This window comes from Chinchilla lanigera, unplaced genomic scaffold, assembly GCF_000276665.1.
Source record: "Chinchilla lanigera isolate Chin_1 unplaced genomic scaffold, ChiLan1.0 scaffold00037, whole genome shotgun sequence".
NCBI classification, from domain to species: domain Eukaryota; kingdom Metazoa; phylum Chordata; class Mammalia; order Rodentia; family Chinchillidae; genus Chinchilla; species Chinchilla lanigera.
The window spans coordinates 21,290,819-21,313,330 of record NW_004955438.1 but is presented as its reverse complement, the minus strand read 5'-3'; the positions used below and the strand labels follow the sequence as shown (position 1 = coordinate 21,313,330).

Genomic DNA, 22,512 nt, shown 5'->3' with positions numbered 1-22,512 from the left:
CGCAGGCACAGGTGCCTCGCCGCCGGCCAGGGAGCTCCGGCCGCAGGATGGGCAACTGCGCGGGCCGCAGCGACTTCGAGTGGGTCTACACCGACCAGCCGCACACGCAGCGGCGCAAGGAGATGCTGGGTGAGCGCGGGGTCCCCGCGGGGTCCGGAGCTCGGCTGCGTCGGGGCGCGGGGCGCGGCGCCAGGGTGCCTCGCGACCTTCGGTGCCCGCGGCCAGGTGTCGGGGCGGGTGAGGGTCCCCTGCAGCGGCTTCTGTCCGCTCTGGCCCCGGCCGCCCCGGCCCGCCGTCCCGGTCCCCTGTTCCTGCCCGCCCGCGCGGTCTCCACACTTGCCCGCACCCCGCGCTGCACCCCGAGCGCCCCCGAGGCTTTCCGGGACTTCCTCCGTGCTTTTGCGCGATCGGTCTCGGGCTTGCCCTGGGCATCGTGGCCGCGGCCGGTCCTCAGCTCCCTGGGGCTCCCGCCGGGGGAGGCCTGGGCCGGGGTCCCTCTCCCCTGTGCCGCCGGAGCCCCTTCCGCTGTCGCAGAGCTCCCCACTCTCCACCCGCGGTGGGGCCCGTCCTTTGTCCTTAGACCCCTTGGAGTCTTCCGGACCGGACAGAGGTGGGTGGATCCCCCGGCTTTCTAGCGCGGCATGGGGGTGGCTGCTCCCCGCTGCCGCTGGGGCTCGGGGCGCAAAGCCGGCAGCGCGTTGGTGACTTTTGTGGTTTCCTCACGACACCCCTAACCTCTGCACACACCTGCGCTTCCCGCGTGAGCTGGGCGGGGCCGTGGAGACATCTGGTCCCCTCTCCCCACCCCCCACAGGAGAGGGTCCCCTCTTCGGGGCCTCCTCAGCCCTGCTTCTGTCCCCTTCCCTGGCTGCCCCCGAGTCCCCTCCCAGGACTCACTGGGCACCTGGCCGCAGGTGAAGGCCAGGCAGCCCTGGGCCACGGGAGTGCGGCCATGGAGCGGGAGCCCTGGGGCTCTGGGAGCCTCGCTGTCGCAGTCTGCAGCCTGGGCGCAGCCCTCCGCCTGGCAGAGAGGGTGAGGGTGAACAGGGCTCTCAGGTGGGCAGGGCTGAGGAGGGACCTGGGTCTCCAGGACGTGCAGCAGGGTCTGTCCCTAAGAGAGAAGCCAGGGCCCGCAGACCGGATCAGGCTTTCTGGCCAGGCCGGCGGAAAGCTGGGAGAGACCGCTCTGCCGGGAGCTCACCCCGCCCCCGCTGGTCCTCGGCGCTGTGCCTCCTCTGCCCATAGGTTCCACGCTCCTGAACTTGGAATGCGCCCTCTCGCCCGCCCTCCCTGCCACTCTCTGCCTGGCTCCGGTCACAGCTCCCTCGTCCGGCAGCCCTGCCGCCCCACCCAGGAGCCTGGCATCGAAGGCCCCTCCTCTGGGGTTCCCCTCCAGGGCTCCCGCCCAGCGGGCCGTCCCGTGGCAGTGAGGTCCAGACAGTGGCTGGGAGCCCATCTCCTGGCAGAGACTCCTGAGCTGTGGGTGAGCAGGTGTCCAGGTCAGAAGCTGAGGCTGGCGGGGCGGAGGGCAGTCCCTCGCCGGGCTGACTGGCAGACCGGGTGCTTAGCCCAGGACTCTGTGAGTGTCACGCAGGGGCGTTTTCCGGGGCGTAGGTCCTGTGAGCCTCCCGCTTTCCCCACCCCGAGCTGCTGCAGCGCAGAGAAGCTCTGTGCCCGGGCCACGCGGCCCTGCTGGCGAAGCTGCCCGGAGCCGCACAGCCGCGCTGACAAGCTCCCGGGGCCAACAGATATGCAGTTAAGATCCCAGTCTCAGAGTCAAGTCCCAGGAAGTCTTGTAAACAGCTGGCTGCAGGTGCTGTGTGAATGGGGCCGAAGTCCATCCCCAGCTCCTGCCTGGGGTGACGACACCACAGAGCGCAGCGTCCTAAGGACACAGGGATCCACGGCAGCCCCTAAGGACGGAGACTCCCTGCCAGGTGGTGCCGGGAGGGCAGGGGCGGAGCCGGCAGCCCGCGCCCTTCCGATGCCGAGCCTGGCATGGGAAGCCGAACGAGACGCAGGCTTTGGTTTGTCTTTCAAAAACAAATACATTTGTACTCTTGTTTGCCTTCCAAAAAATTCTGAAAGCCGGGCTCATACAATTAAAACAATTCAAATGAAGAAAACAAAAGGGGAAAACCAGGAAGTGAACCTCTTGGCTAGGGTGGGACTCTTCGCTTAGGAAAAGCCTGGCTGTGCCGGGTGGGAACAGACCGAGCTGGTAGAAGCTACGAGGGCGGCGGGGGCTCTGGTCACCCAGCCGCGGAGATGCTGGGCTCTGGGGGCTGCTCTGGGGCTGCTCTCAGCTTCCTCTGCTGGGCCACCTTGGCTGCAGGAGTGAGGGTGGGGTGTCCCTGTCCTCCTGCCCCAGGCGGCTCTCTCCCTGGGAGCTTTGGGGCCGCGGGGTCGAGAGGGGCTCTTCAGGTGGCCTCCAGCAGCACAGCTGGAGCCGCCGAGGCTCCCGTGCTGGCACCTGGCTTCTCTTGGGCGCCCCCAGGTCCTGTTCCCCGCTTTTCTCCTCACCTTCTGCCCTCCTGACAGTAGGGTTCTCTCTGCTCGAGTTTTGCTGAATTTAATTCATTGTGGTGCTGGGGATCAACCAGGGCTCCGCACGTGATACCCAAGCGTCCCTGGCTCAGCTACACCCAGTCCCTTGGCCAGAATTCTGTCCCCTAACTGCACCTCTCCGATTCCTGTACGTCCTCCAGGCGTAGCCCTGACGTTCTTTCCAAATAAATGCTCTCGCACCACGTGCATGCATGCACACACACACACACACGCGTGTGCACAGGTGGTGTGCTGGTAGATGGGAACCATAGGTGCCTCTGGAGGCTACCCAAACCCCGGAGTGGGAACGCTGGCTGCAAATATTTCCATGATGGCCGGTTCACAGCCCTTCCTCAGAAGAGAGGCACTCCGCTGTGTTCTGAGAGCTGGTCCCGCGAGCCGTGTCTCCCCAGTGACCCTCCCCGCATCTGCGCCCCTTGTCCTTGCTCCTGGGGGAACTGTGCTTGCACCGGAGCTGCGGATGACTGAGTAGAGGGCGCCTCCCTGCCTCACCTCTGAGCCCCTCCGCGGCGCCTGGGGTGCAGGGAAACTCAGGCTGCTTCGCCAAGCCTTTGCCGTCTCTAGAGGAGGCTGCCGCCTGCCTGGGCGGACTCGGAGTTCGGTGAGGCTGCGGGTTAGGGTTTGAGTTCACTTCCTTGTTCGCCGATGACATCTCCTCTCCGAGTCCTCGCGTGGCGGAGGGGAAGGGGCCCCTCTGCTGGGCACTGATAACATGCAAGGCGCTCACGAGGGCCCCCCTCTCTCTGGCCACCTCCCCTGGCCCAAGCTGCCGGAATGAAAGCCCTAGAAGTTAATTTGGGGGACAGAGACGTTGCCACGGTGCGTGGGCCCTCAGCTAGGAGCAGCTTGCGTCTCCTCTTTGTCCTGGGGGATCTGACGCCGTTGGGTGTGTCAGGACCTGTGGAGGCGGGGACACATTGCCTGAGGTTGTCCAGCCAGCTTGGAGCAGGGTCACAGGTGCTGCCCGGCAGCCGCCCCTGACCCGTGCTGCCCTGGCCACCCTGCTCTGCACCTCCCTGCGACAAGGGCCCCCATCCTCCTGGAGTGCCCAGTGCCGGTCTCACCGCAGCTGTTAGTGTCCCTTTGTCCCCCTCTTTGTGGCGTCTGTTCCAGGGTAGCACTTTGCTGAGCCCTGCCTGATTCCTCCCTTAAGTCTGAACAGTTTTATGGAGCGAAGCTAATCTGCCCTGCAGCCCTTTCCTGCTGAGGGATCCGTGCCGTCTAGAAAGTGACAGAACCCAGCTTTAGGGCATTCCGTCACCCTCGTGACCTTTACCGCCACAGGCCACGTCCACACCACGGTTGCAAATCCTTCACTGGCAACATCGCGGCTCGAGGGTCCAGCATGCCTGTATGCCCTCTCTTGACCTCTGCAGCTGGCACCTGCTGTGTGCCCGGCAGATGCTGCAGCCTCTGCCCAGGCCGGCCCGTCCCCTCCCCGGCCCCACCTGCATCCTCACAGACCTTTGGCACCTATTCCTCGCCAAGATGTAGAGCAGGTTTAGTAAGTGGCCGGTGAGGAGGCTGCTGTCCAAGTTTTCCTGTGGAACGGGGTGCCCCCTGCTCCTGGGGCACTCGCTGGACAGGGCTTAGGATGAAGGTGGGACACCGGGTGCTGGGGCCAGCCACGGGCCTCTGTCACCGAGGCAGGAAACCACAGTCACCCGGGTCACCCAGATGGAAACCAACAAGGAAACATCAATTAATCACACCGCTAAGTCAGTGGATCTGGAGGGTACATAGAATACTCATCTAACAAGAGCAGAACATGCTTTTTTTTTTTTTTTGAGACAGGATCTGGCTATGTAGTCCAAGTTGGCCTTGAACTCATAGTAATCCTCCTGCCTCAGCCTCCCAAGTGCTGGGATTGCAGGTGTGGGCCACCATGCCTGGCCAGAACATGCATTTCTTTCACATGGAACTTTTTCCAAGATACACCATATAGAATGATTGAGTAAGCCAGAAAGAATGCCATAAAGAATGATTAAATAAATACAAAATAGTTGAAATAATCTCTCCATACTATTGGAGCATAGCAGAATGAAGCTAGGAATCAGCAGAAGAAGCCAGAGAAAATACGCAAACACAGGGAGATTAAATAATACCTTATGAGTGATCAGTGGGTCACAGAAGAAGCCAGGGAAGAAATTAAAAATTCTCTAGGGTAGATGGCAGTGGAAGCAAAACCTGTGAGACCTGGTGAGAGAAGTTCTCAGACTAGAGACCCCAATGAATAACCTAGTGGTGCATCTCAAAGCCCTAGAAAAGCAAGAACAATCCAAATCTGAAACTAATAGCAGGAAGGAAATTACAGCCATCAGAGTGGCATTTAATGAACTCAAGACTAAAGAAAACACTGCAGAAGATGACTGAATCCAAGAGCTGTTTCTCTGAAAGGATGAGCAGGGGACCTGGAGATTGGAGAGATGGGAGGAAGCGGGGAAAGGGGAAGTAGACAGGCTCAGGGTGTACTAGTATGTGAGCTGTGTGTGGTGGTGCACACCTGTAATCCCAGCACCTGGGAGGCTGAGGCAGGAGGATCACTACAAGTTCATGGCCAGCCTGGGCTACACAGTGAGTTCAAGGCCAGCTTCAACTACATAACAAGTGCCTGTTTCAAAAAATATGCACGTGCCAATTTCCTCACAATGAATGTATTTGCTGTGTATCACAAACATACACTAATGAAAAAATTGCGGAAAACAAGTGAAGCCTTTCCAAGGAGGTGGGTCAGAGGACAGGCGACTCAGCTGCGATGGTGGGGGCACTTGCTACTGTGGCCACCAGGTGGCGTTATCAACACAGAGCAGCTTGGGGGCTGGAGCTGGACAGCTGGTGAGTGGCAGAGGTGGCAAGCTGGGGACCTGGGGACGTCTGGGCGAGCACACGCAAAGGTAAGGTTACCTGTCCGGTGGCCATTGAGTGCCTGTCTTATGACGGCGTGTGGCCTCCCTGGGAAATGCGGGGCATTCAGGGCTGGATGATGCCAGGGCACCGGGCGTGGCAGGTCCAAGACAGACGTGAGAGGCCAGAGACAGGGGCAGCTAGGGCCAGCTGGAGTGGGCTGCGGTTGGGAGGGGATCCTCCTGCCGCATTCTGGCCCGCCCTTTAAAGTCTGGCAGAGCTGTCAGGAACACTCCTGGGTAAACCAAGGGTGTGGTGACCATGCTGTCTGTGCAAGGGGCCCCGGGCATCGCTGACCTCCTAAGCCTATTGCTTGGCTCCTGGCACCGACCACTCCCCCACCTTCCCACCCCAGTACCATGTGCCCCTCAGGAGGACCCTGGTTCCACGCCCACGGTCCCGGGGTGGTGGAGCAGGCACCTTAGTGAGCTCTGATCCTGCTCAGTAGCCCTCCAGAGCCCTGGGCTGCGGAGCCCCCCTGCCTGTGTCTTTCTGGACACGGTGACTCTGAGCAGTGGCTGCCTCGTGGCCAGCTGCCCCACGGCCCCGGCCCCTGTGGGGCTCTGCCTGAGCCCTCGCGTGGGGCCGTCCGGTTCCGGGGGCCGTTCCTTGGGCGCATGGCCGGTGGGGCACAGAGCCCTCAAGGCATGCTCGTGAGGTTGGCTCCAGGCTGCGTGGGCAGTCACCACTGAGGTCAGCCGTGGCCACGGCAGGGGAGTGCCAGAGGCCGGGCAGGCCTGGGTGCTGCGTGCTGGCCTGTGGTTCCTGGGGTTCCTGATGGGGTGCAGGAGTTTGTTGCCACCTGAGGTCCTCCTGTGGCCCAGATGAGCCAGAGCCCAGCGGGGTCCAGCCACCCCACTGTCCTCTTGCCTGAGCCCTGGCGAGCGCCCTCCCTTGGCACAGCACCCGGCCCTCCCTCCCCGAGTGCCCGGCCTTCGCTCCCCTCTCTCGGTCTCCACCGGCCCATCCGCCCTCTGCACCACCCGCTCTTCCCCGCCTCGGCCCGCGGCCAGGGGAACCTGCGACCCCGCTCAGCCCGGCGGACACTTGCCCTCTCTCTGCCTCTGGTCCTTTGACTCTTGGCAGCGGGACATCTGAGCCGTGGGCTCAGTGGCCACCACATCCTGACCGCCCCGAGGCCGTCCTGTAAGACCTCTCCCGTACTTCCGGACCGCATGGCCCTCGGTCCCCACAGTGGCCCCCTGGGGTGACCTAGGGCTGAGTCCCTTCTGGCTGACAGGCCAGCTTGGCCCTGTTCCTCATCTCCCTGCCCAGGGTCAGGACTTCCAGTCGGTGCCGCCTGGGGGCCCTGGCGGGGGCAGCTGCCGGGCGCTGTCCTCCGAGCCCTGCTGGGGTCCTCCCTGCCCCTGGGGGACCATGCTGTGATCAAGCACCTCCCTGGGTGCCGTCCTCTACAGCTCAGCTCCTTGGGGTGCTTCCTGTCCAGACAGAAGGCTAGGACTGGGGCTCAGGCCTTGTGTCCCTCCTCAGGGGTCGCTGTGAGGCCCGCAGCTCAGCTGCTCCGTCTTTAGCTGCCTCCAGAGGATGTGTGGTCGGGAGCGTGAGGTCTGCCCTTGGTGGGGCAGGCTGGGCCCCAAGACCGGGGGCAGACACGGGGCCCCACGTAGCAGCAGCGGCGATGGCTCAGGGCTCCTGTGTGCTAGAGCACAGCCCGATGGCAGGAGCCTCCCTCCCTCCCTCCCGGCTGAGGCTGAGCGCCGGTGGGTGCTGGGCCAGGCCTGTCCTGAGCAGGGCCCAGTGGCTTTGGGGACCTGCGGTCTGCGGCAGGGGCAGCTGGGACTGGTGCTATTGGGCACAGCGGAGGGGGCATCGGGCTCCCCAAAGGTGGCCTAGCCTGGGTGGGGAGGGGAGGACCCTCATGTGTGTCCTCTTTTGCTCCTAGTGTCCCACCCACCGCTCAGCAGAGGGGCGCCAGGCGTGGCGGCTCAGCCTGTAATTCCAGTTACTCGGGAGGCTGAGGCAGGTTTGCAAGTTCATGTCCAGTTTGAGCGATTTAGCAAGACTCTGTCTCAAAATTCAAACAATAAAAAGGTGAGGCTGGGAGTGGTGGCTCACGCCTGTCGTCCCAGCACTCGGGAGGCTGAGGCAGGATCGTTGTGAGTTCAAGACCAGCCTGAACCATTGAGTGAACTCAAGGCCACCCTGAACTGCACAGCGAGACCCTGTCTCAAAAAGACAAAACAACAACAACAACAAACAATAAAAGGAGAGGGGTGTGGCTCGGTGATAGAGCACCGAGTGCTCTGTGGGGAGGCTGAGGCCCAGCGGCCCGGTGCAGGCTGTGGGGCTGCTGCTCTCGCCTGAGGGGCCTGCTGTGCGTGCCGGCCTGGCTCGAGGGATGGGCCCTGGGTTCACCTGGCGCAGGTGCACGGCCCCGCCTGGCCTCGGCCTCCTTCCAAGGGGAAGTGGGGGCTGAGGGCCTGAAGTCAGGCCTCGAGCTCTGCAGCCCAGGACCCCACGGCCCAGCCCAACCCCCCACCGCGCGCAGGCTTGGGACTTTGCATGATTTGTCTGTGGCTGGTGCGCGGGACCCTCCTGAGAGGTGGGCCCTGCGTGCTCTGGGCCCGCCTGTCCTAGAACTGGGTCGCCTCCTGCCCACCTGGCCGTGTCCACCCCTGTGTCCTCCACTAGAAGCACTTGTCTGTCCAGGCAGCACTGAGGCGCCTTCTGGAGTGTCCTGGGCCCCCAGCCCCAGCTGGGGCAAGGACAGCTGCAATGAGGCCATCTACTGCCCCTCCTGAGTGGGAGGCTGCAGCGCTGTCCATAGGTCCAAGGTCCCCTGTGCCCAGGCCCTTGAGGCCTCCCTGTCCCGAAGGGAGCCTTGCTGGCCCCGGGGCGGATAAGCAGGTGGGCGCTGGGCTGCCGGTCCACCCAGTGCTGGACCAGTTTCCTGCGGCCCTGGACTCAGCGGCTTCAAGCAGCCCAGCGGCTATGGGAGGTCGGAAGCCTCACTGGACCGAAGTCAGGGCCTCCTGGAGGCCCTGGGAGGATCCGCTGGTGACTTTTTCGGCTTCTGGAGGAGCCCACATTGCTCGGCACAGTACCTGCCTCGGTGTCCCGGCCGGCCCTGGCAGGGCCAGCTTTTCCGCGTCTCAGGGCGGTGAGCCTCCTTCTCATGCTCCCTGGGGCCCTTGCAGTGGCCTCGGCCCCCTGGAGAACCTTGGGCTCCCGGACAAGCTCTCCCAATGCCACGTGTAGTTCGACGCTCACCCTGTAACCTAACGCAGTCTCAGGTCGTGGGTCGGGTGGGGGTGGGTGTCTTTGGGGGCCTGCTACTCTGCCCACGGCGGTGCCGTCTCCCTGTGTTCAGAATGGGGACCCCACCTCGCACCTCCACTCTTCCTCAGCCTGGCTGGGGCATTTCAGGGGGCCGGGGCTCCCCCCAACCTCAGGCACCGGGCACATGCGCAGGGCGGAAGGAGCACGGTTAGTGCTGGACTTCCTTCACCACCCTCTCCAGCACCTGCCTGCCCGGGAAGCCCAGGGCTGCACGTGAACTGCGCGGGTGCCCAGGCCTCCTGCCCATCCTCCGGCCACCACGGGCTGCACGGAGCTAGCAGTGCTCCCAGGCCTTGGCTCAGACGCACAGGCATGGGAAGTGCTATGCCCTGCAGTTCAGGCTGGACTTGAACTCACTTTGTAACCCAGGCTGGCCTCACACTCGAAGTGATCCTCCTGTCTCAGCCTCCTAAGTGCTGGGATTACAGGCGTGTGCTACCATGCCTGGTGGAAGCTGGGCTTTTAAAACTTCCTGTTATTGTGGTAAAATGTATGTAGTGGAGAATTTACCACTTGCTTCTGAGGTGTGCAGCTGGTCATATGAATACATGCCAATTACCGCATCCTTTCATTTCTTCTCCCTTTTGAGGTCTGACCTCAAACTCACTATATAGCCCAGGCTGTCCTGGAGTTCAGAACAACCCTCCTGTCTCAGCCTCCCCAGTGCTGGGATGACAGCTGCATGCCACCATGTCCGCTTTGTTGTCTGCTTTTGAGCTGGGTTGTTTGCCCTTCTGTTGTGGTGTTGGAGGAGTTCTTTTGACAGTCTGGATCCTAAGCCCTAACGAGCTGGCAGCACGGAACCCGTTCACAACTCTGCCCCTCCCACCCTCCGGGGGACACTGCTGTCCCTCTCCTGCTCTTGTGCCCTTTGCACCCTTCTGCCCTGGGGGACACCGTGCACGTGCCTTGCCTGGTCCCCCAGCGCCCCAGGGGCCTGGCACCCCCACAGCCCATCCACTGCGCCCTGCTGCAGGCCCTCCCAGCCCTTCACCCACCGCCCCTTTGTTTCTCTTTTGTAAAATAATAAACAGAGAAGCACAAAGACCGGGACACACGCCTGCCCCGGGATAAACACCGTCAGCAGCGGTCCGTTCCTGTGTGCTCACTGGCTTTCGGCCCTGCAGCCTGAGGCTATGCCAGAACCTCAGGCTGCTCCCTGGCCACTGCCTGCTCCTGACCACGCTGGTGTGACCGTGACTGTCCCTGTCTGGACACCCCTCCTCTGCTGGGCCCCAGCCCGCAGCAGCCCCATTCTGCAGGGCGGTGTTCCATTTCTGCGACCTGACCTTCGGTGACGCCTGCTCTTTTCTTTTTTTTGGTCTTTTTGAGACAAGGTCTCAATATGCAGCTGTGGCTGCCCTTGAGCTCACTTTGTAGCCCAGGCTGGTCTTGAACTCGCAACAATCCTCCTGCCTCAGCCTCCTGAGTGCTGGGATTACAGGCGTGTGCCACCACATCCGGCCTTTTGTTTTTTTTTCGGTACTGGGAATCAAACTCATGACCTCATGCTTGCCAGGCAGGCGCTGTGCCACTGAGCTAAATCCCCAGCCCCCGCCTGCTTTTTTCTGAGTCCGGTCACCCATCCGGTGTGCCCAGGGGGGAGGTGGGCCTGCATCCCCACCCTCCGGGCTGGTTCTGGCCCCAGGCACCGAGTTCAGTGCCAGGCCACACCAAGAGGGCTTATTCTTCTTAGAGAGCCTTGCGGGTATGGGCAGGGTGCCAGACAGGCACTGAGTTTAGTCTCGTGTCACTGCCTGGGGCTCACAGCTGGGGGCAGGTGCCAGGTGTGGTGGCACACGCCTGTGACCCCAGCAGTCTGGGAGGGTGAAGCAGGAGGATTGAAAATTTGAGTCCAGCCTGAGCAACTTGGCGAGACCCTGTCTCAAAAATGAAGCAGTGTGTGCGTGTGCGTGTGCATGTCGGGGTGGGGGGATGTGGGCAGGATGGAAGACAGAATGGAGGGAAGGACGGACAAGGACCCCACGGGAGTGTCCACCTCACCTGTCTGCCTTGTCCCCCCTGCAGCCAAGTACCCAGCCATCAAGGCCCTGATGCGGCCGGACCCGAACCTCAAGTGGGTGGTGCTGGGCCTGGTGCTGGCGCAGCTGCTGGCCTGCTGGCTGGTGCGGGACCTGGCGTGGCGCTGGCTGCTCTTCTGGGCCTATGCCTTCGGCGGCTGCGTGAACCACTCACTGACGCTGGCCATCCACGACATCTCCCACAACACCGCCTTCGGCACGGGCTACGCCTCGCGCAACCGCTGGTTCGCCGTCTTCGCCAATCTGCCCGTGGGCGTGCCCTACGCCGCCTCCTTCAAGAAGTACCACGTGGACCACCACCGCTACCTGGGCGGCGACGGGCTGGACGTGGACGTGCCCACGCGGCTCGAGGGCTGGCTCTTCTGCACGCCGGCGCGCAAGCTGCTCTGGCTGGCGCTGCAGCCCTTCTTCTACTCGCTGCGGCCGCTCTGTGTGCACCCCAAGGCCATCACCCGCATGGAGGTGCTCAACACCCTGGTGCAGCTGGCCGTCGACCTCACCATCTTCGCGCTCTGGGGCACCAAGCCCGTGGCCTACCTGCTGGCGAGCTCCTTACTGGGCCTGGGCCTGCACCCCATCTCCGGCCACTTCGTGGCCGAGCATTACATGTTCAGCAGGGGCCACGAGACCTACTCCTACTACGGGCCGCTCAACTGGATCACCTTCAACGTGGGCTACCACGTGGAGCACCACGACTTCCCCAGCATCCCGGGCTGCAACCTGCCCCTGGTAGGTGCCCGGCGGGGCGGGGCAGGGCAGGGCAGGGCAGGGCAGGGCAGGGAGGGAGCCCTGGGGGACTTGGGCCAGGCCCACGTTGCCTCTTCCTGTCTGTGCTGGTCAGGGCATAGCCACTCACAGAGCGGTCCCAGGACAGTGGGAAGGGCCACGAGACCCCAGGTACCCGGGTGGCGAGGAGGGGCGCAGGCCCGGAGCGTGGGCCCCGAGAGGCAGGCTGCAGCCCAGGCGCTGCGTGTAACCACAGGCCGCGTGATGCCTGCCGCGATGCTGACTGGCCTTGTGTCCCCAGGGGAGCCGCGTGTCCAGCGTGGCCCGCACTAGCCAGTACTGCCTGTGAGGCCCCTCGTCCTGTCTCCGACACCGCAGGGCTGGGCCCCCGGGGACAGGGTGGTGGCCTTGTACTTTGCAGCCCGGAGCTGCAGGGAGTGGGAGCCTCGGGAAGCTCTGCTGTGGGCCCTGGCCCTGGCCTTGGAGAATTTTTGAGAGAGAGGAGGGAGGGGACAAGGAGGAGGAAGGGGACTCCCCCCCGCCCGCCAGGTCTGCCCGGTGGGCCGGGGCCGGGGAGGCGTGGCGGGAGGTACGCAGGTGTCACTGTGTCTGGGTGTGCACGTCTTGGAGGGCGAGTGCTGGAGTTCCAGCCCCATGCCCAGGCGCGCAGGTGCCTGTGTCGCTCCTCTGTGCTGGCACAGCCGAAGTGGGGCCCCAGCCGGCCCGGGTGTAGTCCTCAGCCTCGGCAGAGCGAACGTCCCCGCTGTCTTCAGCTGGGAGGCCGGGCTCCTGAACCTTGCAGGTCTGCCAAGAGCCCCTGACCTGGACCTGGGCCGAGGTGACTCAGTGGCCACAGGCCGGGTGCACTTCCTGAGGAGGTGGCAGGTCAGGGCTGGGCCGGGTGGAGGAAATGTCAGGTGAGGAGGTAGGAGCCAGGGCCAGGAGTGTGGCAGGGGAGAGGGCATCAGACGCTGGGCTGAGGAGCAGGTGACCCGAGGTGCGGCAGATGCAGGCCAGCCCGTGCCCGAGACCTCTGGAAGCCCAGCGGGTCGGTCTCTGGATTCCAACGCTTGCGTGGGTTCTGGGGCTGGGGCACTGTGACCCTCCGCCTCACCCTGGGGTTCCGAGCCGCAGGGGTGGGCAGGGCAAGCAGGTGCCCCCAGGGGCTGACGGTGCGTGTGGGCAGCCCTGATCTCGACCCTCCCTGCAGGTGCGGAAGATCGCGCCTGAATACTACGACCACCTGCCGCAGCACCACTCGTGGATGAAGGTGCTCTGGGACTTCGTGTTCGAGGACTCCCTGGGGCCCTATGCCAGGGTGAAGCGGGTGTGCAAGCTGGCCCGGGACGGCCTCTGAGCCCCAGCCGCTGTCCCCGGGGCCGTGCTCACTTTCCGTGCTGCGCAGCTTGCTGCCCGTGCCCTGGCCCTGGGCCATGGGTGCTCGGCTTCCCTGACCCGAGCCCTCAGCTGCCACCTGTTCCTCTGGACCCTGGAAGTGCTGTCATGGCCAGGCCTGGTGGCGGAGCCGCTTGGTTTGCATGTGGGCTCTGTGGCACCTCTGGGCCTTCTGGGGCAGGCGAGGCCCATGTCACCTGCTGGGCTCTGCGCCTGGGCTCTCCGTGGAGCTAGCTGCCTGGTGTTCCTGTACCACATTAAACCAAGGTTTGTTTCCAGTCCTGCCTTGTGGTCTGAGGGGTGGTCTCGGTGGCAGGCTGGGCCCCAGGGCACGAGGACCCAGGGCTGGGCAGGCGGCGCCCAGGGCCTCCGTGTCGGCCCCCTCCTGGCCACCACATGCCAGCCCCACTGCCCAGGCGCTTCTCAGGGCCTTGTCACCGGGCTGGGGGGCTCTAGGGACATGGACAGCAGAAGCCCCTGCGGCCTTGGGAGTCTGAGCAGCAGCCTGACACCTGGGGCCTGGAAGCTGTGTCCAGGGCAACAGCGGCAGGTGCTGTGAGCCTCCCTGCAGAGGGAAGGGTGTGGCCGGCTGGGGCTGGGGCGGAGGCAGGCGGAGGCCGGCGCTGGGCCAAGGTCATGGCACAGGTGCGGACGGGAGTATCTGTAGACCGAGAAGAGGGAGGCCGGGAGGAGGGTGCGCAGCTGCTCCTCCCCTGGGTGTGGCTCCAGGTGGTGCCAGGCACAGGTGTCCCTGAGTGCTGGGATGTCCCTGAGGCTGCTGCTGTGCCTGGAGGACTTTGAGTCCAGGTGGGCGGCCCCTCCCTGCGCACACAGGCTCCTGCCCAGCCTGGGCTGCGCCTGCAGCTCCTCCGCGTCTGCCATGGGCAGCCCTGCAGACCTCTACAGATCACGCCACTGAGGGCGGAAGGGCAGCAAGCCCTCGGGGCGGGGGTCTGCCAGCCGTGGCCTGGCCTGGCCTTCAGGAGCCCGGTGCTGGCGTCATACCGCAGAACAGCAGATCACACGCCTCTGGGGCGCTGGGCACGCGGGAGGGAAGGAGCATGGAGGGCAGGGCCAGACAGCGCAGCTCCCCTGGAGCCAGCGTCCTCCCCTCTGCCCGCGGCCCGAGCGGGCTGAGCCCGGGGTGGGCACTCCGCTCTGGGGTCATGGTGGCCACGGAGGTCACGTGGGACAGCCTGGAGCAAATGGTCACAGGACACCAAGGCCTGTACTGCTGGGCTCCTGCCCACACCTACACTGGTGCCCGAGGCCAAGGGTCAGACCCCGCCTTTGGCTACATGAGGAAGGGCTGAGGGTCACAGCCAGGAGGCCCACCCGATGCCCCGTGGCAGCCAGCGCGGGCCAGGCTGTCTGCGTCGGGGACAGTGGAAGCAAAGCCGCCCTCACTGCCCACTGCCCGGAGCTCCACTCCCCGGGCTCCAACGGGCGGACGCGCAGGGACCCCTGCGATGTCCCAGGAGGGGTGTGCCGAGGGCCCGTCCCTGGGGGCCCCTGAGGTACGTGGTCCTCTCTGGGAGAAGCTGAGGCCCAGCAGAGCTGCCCGGCTCACCCCTGGGTCCCGAGTCCTCTGACCCCGCTCTTGTTCCTGTTCTACCTGCTCACGCCGGCCCCGCCCCTCCCTGCGGCAGAGGCCAGGGCTCGGCCCAGGTGGCAGCACAGGTGCGCACGGCCTGGGCAACGAGGGCCGCCGGCGGCGCGACTGAGCGAGCTCGAGCCGTGTGTGGACAGTGAACAGTTTATTACGGTGTGGACGGCACACGGTGCGTGGACAGACTGTTAACAGCACGGTCGCCGGGACAGCTGCGCGGGAACCCACGCCGCGCCTGGCTCCTCGCTGCCTGCGAAGGCGCCGACAGCGTCACCTAGGAGAAAACTCGGAAACCATCTAATGAAGCAGGTGATCGGGGTGTCCTCTAGAGACCCAAAGAAATGTACACTTAAATAAGCAAATATAAAATACAAAAAAAGGGTGGGCCTGGTGCTCTGTGCTGGGTAGAATCTAAAAAAATCCAGGAGTTGACTGTTTCCTCATCTCAGCCTTCAACCCCAGGCAGAGGCCTTGGTGAGTGACGCGCACCGGCTCCTTGGGCTGGCGTGTGCTGGGGCCGGGGCCGCCGCTCCTCGCTGTCCTCCGTGGCTGGGGTCACCTACGTGGTGCTGACCCCGCTCAGCTCCTGCCTGATGGCTGAGGGTCGGGACAGGACAGAGAGGGGCTCAGGCCACGTCCTATGTGGACCGGCCTGCACCGTCCTCACCAGCATGGGACCCGGTGTCCCAGCCCAGGCCACTGGAGCTCATCCTTGGGCTGAAGGCCCAACACCGCGGCAGCTTTGGCAGGGACACTTTGGGAGACCACAGGGCCCTGTGGTCACCTCTTCTGCTGCCACCTCCCTGTCAGAAGATGAGTTGGGGGAGCATGCTGGCGCTCCAGGAGTGGCCTCTGGCACTGGGCACCAGGACGCTGCCGTGAGGAGCTGCTCTGTACCGCCCAGGCCCAGGGCGCCAGAGCTGTCTGGGGAAGACAGCCCCCGGCCGGGTAGAGCGGAGGTTGGGCCCCAGCGCTAGCCCCGGCGGTGGACTCTGCCGACCTCACCCTGCCCTCCTGGCCCACACTGCCTGAGTCAGCCTGGCCAGTGATAAAGGGGTCTCCCCAGCCACAAAGGCCGCTGGGCAGGCAGAACTGGACAGGCAGGAACCGCGCTCTCGGCGGGCTGGTTGTGGCCTGCTTGGCCCGTACCATCCCTTTTCCTCTGGCTGCAGATCTGAGCTAGCTCCTCAAAGGCCTGCTGGGACCGGAAGGACGGATGTGATGCAGGGGACGCGGCCCTGCACTCTAGAGCCAGGGGTTCTTTCAGGGGAGCTGAGACTGGGAAGCTCAGGAATAGGTGGGGGTTCCTGGTCCCCTGCACGCCCAGAAAGATGTTGGCAGGCCAGAGAGGCAGAAGGAACCAACAGATACCGAGGGCCTGGGGGCATCTGCCAGGATCCCCCCACAGGGTCTCCTGTCCTCGAGGGGAAGCAGGGACATGGGGCCTCGGGTTCAGGCCACCCACGGAACTCTGAGCCCAGTTTATACAGCTGGAGGTGGGCATCATGAGGAGAATGTGCTCTATTCTGCGTGGGTCCTGACTGGGTGCCTGGCCAGACCCACCCTGGTGCCACCCCCTGCTCAGCGCCCTGCAGGCATTGCCCCCCCCCCCCCCCCGCCGCCCCCCCCGCATGCCGCAGCTCCCGGACAGCCCGCAGGCCCCCACTCACCGTCGATGATCTCCTCCTTCACCTTGTGCAGCTCACGCACCACCTCCTCCAGGATCTCCTGCGGGATGGAGCCTCGGAGTGGGGACAGGCGGCGGGGAGCAGGCACCTGGCTCTACGGCCAGAGCAGCCCCAGGAGGGACACCTGTGCTCCAGTGCTGGCGGGGCTGGGGACAGCTCGTGTGGGACACCTCTTTCCTCCACGGGCCAGCTCCCCGGCCGACAGAGCCACACGCAGGCCCTGTGGACAGGAAGTGGCCCCAGGGGCTGCACTTCCTGCCCAGGGGGAAGGAAGCGCTCACCTGTTTCATCCGGTCCAGGTCGAAGGCGTCCAGGGCCATGTCACTCACACTCCCGGCAGGCTTCACTCTGGGAGAGGAAGACGGGTGCACACTGGTGGGCGGCAGGGCCTGTGGGTGCCTCGGGAGGTCTGGGGGCCTAGAGGTCCCTGGCCTTTCTGGAGCTCTACGCATGGTCGCACTCAGTCTAGCTCAGGGGAGCTCTGCTCTGCCACGGCCACACCTCCCAGCGGACCTGGGGCCCCCGAGGGCCAGCTGTCCGACTGCAGGGCTCTCCCAGAGGTGGCGGCTCAGGTAGACACGGTGACAGCTGCCTAACACCTCCCGGGGGAGAAACACGGCAGACACCTAGTCCTCAGTGTGGCCTCTGTCCCCGGCTAGAGCCAGCACCTGTGGCATGAAGTTCCACGCAAACCTGCAGGCAGCTCATCAGGAAGGCACCCACACCCCGCCCACGCCAGCACCCCCCGCTGGCAAGTGGCACCCCGGGGTGCAGCTTTGCTCTTGGCAGCAGCGGTCGCAGGCTCACTTCTAGCAGAAGGCGCTGCGCGAGCGTGAACGCCTCCCGCACAGACCTCCTGCCTGGGTCTCACGCCGCCCCGGGGTCTCTCAGGACCCCGCCAGGGCGCAGGCCGGGCTCACTCTCCTCACGTGGAGGACGGTGCTGTGAGCGGGCTCGTCACGTCCGGGACCCGAGCTGCCCACTGAGGGACACGGTGGTGCGTGGAGGTTCCAGCGCCTCCTGGACGCACCCGGGAAAGGCCCGAGGTGGTGCTGGCTCAGTCTGTGAGAATTCGGGTCCTCCCGGCCTGCGGGCTTCCCTGCGAGGTGCAGGCGCCGCTCCTGGTCGCGCCCCCCTAGCCACCCCACGCGCAGCTTCCTGAACATGCTGTGCGGGACGGGACGCTCCTGGGAACCACCCGAGAGGCTGGAGAGAGACCCCAGACACCTGGCCCCCCGAACACGTCAGTGGGCCTCCCCCACGCTCCCGGCTCTGGCCGCTCTCGCCCTGCTGTGGTCACCTCCCCTCCACTGCTCGGTCCCCAAGCGCTCATCCCACTGGCTCTGGGCTCCACCGTCAGCCAGGCCCTGTATACGGGGCACAGAGGCCACTGGGCCAACCCCTCCCCTCTCTGCCCTCCAGCCACAAGGCAGGAGTGGCCACTGCTCCCGGCCCAGCACCTCTGGTCCCACACCTGCAGGCCGCACAGCGCCGCCCTCCTGTTCCAAGGCCCCAGCACCACTCCCTAAGCCACCGGGGCCTGCCCTGAGCCCCTCCCAGGACGGCAGGGGTCCTTGCTTGCGTGCTCCGTGCTCCTCCGGGGCGGCTGTCCCCAGCACACAGCTGGCGGCTGCGGGGCCTCCTCCTCCGTTGCCTGTGCTACCAGGCCATGGCTCTCAGGGCCGGCTGGAGCCCTGCTCTGCTCATCCCCTGCTTCCCACCGCAGGCCAAATGTCCAGGCCCCTGCGTGACCGGCGTCCTCTTTCACTTTGGGGCCAGCAGGGGGGCAACCCTTGGGGTGGGCTCAGAGGCCTTTGGGCCCAGGCACACGTGGCCTGCGGTTACTCCTGGCTGCCTGCCTCGTTCTGGGTAAGCTCAGTGCCAAGTGTCCCGTCCTGCGGTCCCAGGGGCTGGGCTGGGAGGGAGCCGCCAGGGCTGCACACACGGGCAGGGAAGGAGACCGGCTGGAGGGCGGGGTCTGGGCAGCCCCGGTGCGGGCTGGCAGGGAGGGTGCACTGCACGAGCGAGCAGGAACCTCCTGTGTCGGGCTGCCAGCCGCACTCTGGGCTCTCTGCGGCATCCCCCTCTGGCTTTGCCTCCTCCTCTCAGGGAGGTGGGGAGGGAACCGCCCGCTTCCTGGGGGCTGAGGAACACAGCACCCTTCCCGAGTGAGCTGTTCGGGGACAGGCTGTGAGACGGAGCTTGGGGTGTCAGTCAGGGAACAGGGGCAGAGGAGACCCCAAGCCTGGGGACAGGTGGGCAGGGGGGATTCGGTACCTAGAATGAGGCTGCGACTGAAGGGGGCTCTTAGCTTCAGGGCTCTTTGCCACGGACGGGGTTCTAGGGCAACGAACGAGAGACACGTGAATGGCGCCGGCACTCCCGCCCCCCGCCTCGCGTGCAGGCCTTCCCCGGGCAGCTCACCTGGACAGCAGCGAGGACACGGGCTTCTCCACCGAGTTACTGCGCTCCCAGGGCTTCCGGCCAGCCTCTGTTGGCAAAGTCATGCCGTGGATGAAGGCCATGGGGCTGGGCCACCTCAGCGGCCACCCCGGCCCTGCACCCGAGGGGGGAGCCCCGCCTGTGCTCGCAGTCTTTTTGAGCACCCACAGCCTGGCTCCTGATCAGCCCAGGCAGACTTCGGGGACTGCAGACTCAAGCTGGCCCCTACTGCAGGGCTCCTGTCCCGACCGTGATCTGGTCTCACATCTGCTCCCCGAGGCTGGGTGTCTCCCAGGGCGCAGTCCAGCTGTCCACTACTGACCCCAGCAATAGGGTGACCAGTGGGGCAATGCCCCGGAGAGCCCCCAGTACGAGTTCCCACTTGCCCTGGGAAGCAGGCCGCCTGGGACCGGCACTCTGTCCGCTGTGAGGTACCCGTCGCTGATTGAAAGCTGCTTTGCCTTCTCCCCTAAGTCAGGGCTACAGGTGTAGACCCTACCTGAAACCTTGGGACTGGAAGTGTTTCAGATTTTTTTTTTTTTTTTTTTGGTTTTTCTCCGGTACCGGGAACCGAACTCACGACCTTGTGCTTGCCAGGCAGGTGCTTTTTGCCGCTGAGCTAAATCCCCAGCCCCCAGATTTTTTTTTTTAGTGATTGACAAAATTTTATGTGACCAGAGTGTTCCAGGTATTTAAAAAACTTTTCGGAATATCTGCAGACTGTGTGCAGCTTGCTCTGAAAGTTTCAGGGCATTTTGGTTTTTGGGTTAGGGACGCTCCACCTGTGCCCGGTAAGAATTCATTCCACCGTGGGAGATGTGTACGGTTGAGCAGAGCTCTCGCGGTGACATGGGCCGGTGAGCAGAGGCAGAGGCGGGACAGACTCCCACGGCAGGCAGGACTGGCAGGTGAGGAGGTCGCCACACCCAGCCGCCCTCCAGACCGGGCCTCCGCCAGGCCAGATGCCAACCCCTCAGGCACAGGGAGCCCAAAGCCCTTGCAGGGGAGAGCACTTCACCAACGCACCACGCTGCCATGGGAGCACGCAGCAGCAGCGACGCTGTCCATGTTCACCGGCCGAGAAGCTGCGGACCTGGGAGAGTCTGCACCCAGGTGGGGCCTGCACCTCCCACGGGAGACAGCCAGCCAGCATGTGCACTGTGCAGGCGTGTGGGACACGAGAACAGTGGCGAGGGCCTCCCCGTGCCTGGAGAAGGGCGGCCGGACCCTCCTTGGCCCCGCCTCTCCTCATTACGCTCAGGAGCCCAGGCCTGGCATGGAGCAGAAACTGAAGGAGTGTTTGTTGAACGACTACATAACCAACCCTTAGGCTGCTCAACTTTCCTAGTCACATCCCTTTGCACAGCTGACGGGCCTGAACGGCACCAGGGTGGGGTTTCTGGATCAAGCGGCTGTGGCTGGGGGGAGACAGAGCCCTGGCTGGCATGGAGGCCCTGGGTGGCTTGAGAGTTGATGATGTGTTCACTCCTGCCAGGGGTCAGCTTGCTCCAGGGTTTCCTGTGCGCCTGCCCAGGTGCTTGACCTCGGTTCTGCTCTGGGCAGGTATGGGGGCGCATGGGAGCTGAGCTTCTGCAGGCTGGGCCCTCTGTGAACTGGGGTAGGATTATCCTCTGAAGGTTCCCGCAGGCCTCGAGGAGTCAGGGCAGCGCCCTCTTACCTGTGGAGTTAGGTTGGCTGGCGGTTCGTGTCCCTGGGGATGGGGAGGTGCTAGGCTCTTCCTAAAAGGGGGAAGAAGTTCTTCTATTAGTCCACTCGGAAGGCTGCTTGGGGCCAGGCAGGATGTCTCTGGACCAGGGTCATGTATAAACTCTGTTTCCCAAATGATCTCCATGAAATTTTAAGGGGGTGCGGTACATGTGGTACTGGGGACTGGACCCTGGGCCTTTGCACTAAGCTACATTTCCATTCCTTTTTACCATTTCTTTATTGTGAGACAAGGACTTGTTAAGTTGCCCATGCTGGGCTCTCACTTGTGATCTTCCTGCTGCAGACTCCCAAGTGCTGGGATTATAGCCCCACCACACTGGGGCCATGAGAAGCAAGCTCCACATGGGGTTGAAGGTTTGCAGACTGTGCTTCTCTTCCCAAACCCATGGGCTGAAATCTGCCCCTCTCCTCTTGACAGCTTGGCTTCAGCCACGTAGGGGCCCGTGAAAAGCCAAAGCTGGACCAGGGCCCTGTGCTGCAGCAGCAGGAGGTTACCATGGACTGGCCCCAGGGCGCGGCTCTAGGCTGCAGCTGCCTGGAGCCCGCGGGGTGTGCGTGGCATGGGTCGGCGGGTACATGGGAGGTCTGCTGGCCTTTGGGCCTGTGGCGGGGCAGGAGTGAGTGAGGCTGCAGGGCAACCCTGCCTGTAGGGGCTCAGGAGGGCCGGGGTCTGGCGGAGGGGCAGGGGTCCTCCTAGCCTGGGGTCTGAGAGCTGTCCTGGGGAGGGTGCTTTGCATAGAGGCCCTCCTGCCTCTGCCTCTGCTCTAAGCCACCGGCCAGGGTGTCCGTCACGCATGTCATGCGGGGGCACCTGGGCTCTGTGGCCTTCCTGACGGAAGGGTGTCCAGGGAGTGGGCGGCGGGGCACCCACCGTTTGGCTTTCGTCTTCCTTCTTCTCAGCTGGCTTGTCTGTCTGCGAGGCCGCTTTCCTCCTAGAAGCGGGGAGGAGAAGGCACAAGTCAGCGCCCTGAGCTTCTCACTCCGAGGCGGAGCACCCGGCCCACTGCAGATGCACTGTGTGGGGCTCATGACGTCCCGCCCTGAAGGAGGCCGCCCCGCTGGGTGCCACACGGGCTGGGAGTTCAGACCTTCTGTGCTTGGCTGCCCTGGGCAGAAAGGAGCGCTTTAGGATGGGCTGGGGTGATGAGGCTGACCCGCACCCTGTCCAGGTCTCCCAAGGGCCAGAGCGCCAGCTGCCCCTGCAGCGTATCTGAGGTGGCCACTACAGAGTTTCTGACACAAGCCAGCTGTGGGCGGGAGGCCCAGCACCTCGTGGGAAGCCTGGACTGCAGCCAGCCTCACTACCCGCCTGCCCTCTGGACACCAGGGAGACCTGGAAGGGCCACAGGGCTCCGGGCCCATGGTGCACTCGCACACCTTTCTGTAGAGCCGGACCCTTGCAGTCCTTGAAAGACCGCACGGTCCTTTGTGGCCCTGGTGGTCACTGTCACCAGGCTCCTCTCAGATCTCTAGACACGGACACCTGGCGGCTCCCAAAGATGCCCCCTCATGGATCTCCGGGTCCCTGAAGCCACTGGAGCATTTATCTCCCAACCCGAGGTGAGCTGCCCACCAAGGACTGAGATGTGTGGTGATGGGCTGGCCCTGCTGTCACACAGTGGCCCCTGCAGTCACCTTATCTCAGGAAGGCCCTGGAAATCCAGGGATTGTCCTTATGTGGACTTCTTACAACAGTGAGCCTGGTCAGTTCGACCTCCGAATTTTATTTCAAGTTTTTTTTTGTTTTTTTTGTTTTTTTGTCCGGTACCGGGAACTGAACTCATGACCTTGCGCTTGCCAGGCAGGCGCTTTGCCGCTGAGCTAAATCCCCAGCCCCTTATTTCAAGTCTTCACCTCCAGCACCCCACTGCCACCCACATTTCTCTCTTCCCAGGCTCCAACAGTCTCAGCACTGGTCTCCCATCACTTTGCCCCACTGCAGTCCGTCCCTACCCAGCAGCCCATGCTGCATCTGTTAGATATACACAGCAGGCAAGGCTGAGGTCTGACTCAGGGGCACAGCACTTGTCTAACAGGCACAGAGCCCTGGGTTCCATGCCCAGCCCTGCCAAGACCAGCCAACCACCTAACCAACCAGCCAACCAACCAC

General features: G+C 64.0%; 2 protein-coding genes across 4 annotated transcripts in view; one reads left to right on the top strand and one right to left on the bottom strand.

The window, feature by feature from the left end:
• On the top strand, positions 1 to 13,213 carry Degs2 (delta(4)-desaturase, sphingolipid 2). Its single transcript, XM_005390429.2, has 3 exons — positions 1 to 129; positions 10,801 to 11,543; positions 12,751 to 13,213. Exons 1-3 carry the CDS (start codon positions 48 to 50, stop codon positions 12,895 to 12,897), a joined length of 972 nt encoding a protein of 323 aa, XP_005390486.1. The 5' UTR covers positions 1 to 47; the 3' UTR covers positions 12,898 to 13,213.
• A 1,460-nt stretch (positions 13,214 to 14,673) lies between these two features.
• Evl (Enah/Vasp-like) overlaps positions 14,674 to 22,512 on the bottom strand; it is a 99,897-nt gene continuing 92,058 nt past the window's right edge. For 2 of the 3 annotated variants that reach the window (XM_005390426.2, XM_005390427.2), the window contains exons 8-14: positions 21,274 to 21,334; positions 20,353 to 20,413; positions 18,657 to 18,723; positions 18,510 to 18,572; positions 16,514 to 16,580; positions 16,215 to 16,272; positions 14,674 to 15,141 (exon numbers count right to left, since the gene is read on the bottom strand). In XM_005390426.2, the coding sequence (XP_005390483.1) occupies positions 15,104 to 15,141; positions 16,215 to 16,272; positions 16,514 to 16,580; positions 18,510 to 18,572; positions 18,657 to 18,723; positions 20,353 to 20,413; positions 21,274 to 21,334 (415 nt within the window). In that variant the 3' untranslated portion in view covers positions 14,674 to 15,103. The remainder of the gene's footprint in view (positions 15,142 to 16,214; positions 16,273 to 16,513; positions 16,581 to 18,509; positions 18,573 to 18,656; positions 18,724 to 20,352; positions 20,414 to 21,273; positions 21,335 to 22,512) is intronic. The other variant, XM_005390428.2, reaches the window with a different exon arrangement.

Excerpts from the sequence above, each read along its gene's own strand:
- Degs2 (XM_005390429.2), top strand. The coding sequence starts at position 48 with ATGGGCAACTGCGCGGGCCGCAGCGACTTCGAGTGGGTCTACACCGAC. Across the intron at positions 130-10,800 it reads GCGGCGCAAGGAGATGCTGG|CCAAGTACCCAGCCATCAAG; the intron begins GTGAGCGCGGGG and ends TCCCCCCTGCAG. Across the intron at positions 11,544-12,750 it reads CGGGCTGCAACCTGCCCCTG|GTGCGGAAGATCGCGCCTGA; the intron begins GTAGGTGCCCGG and ends CCCTCCCTGCAG.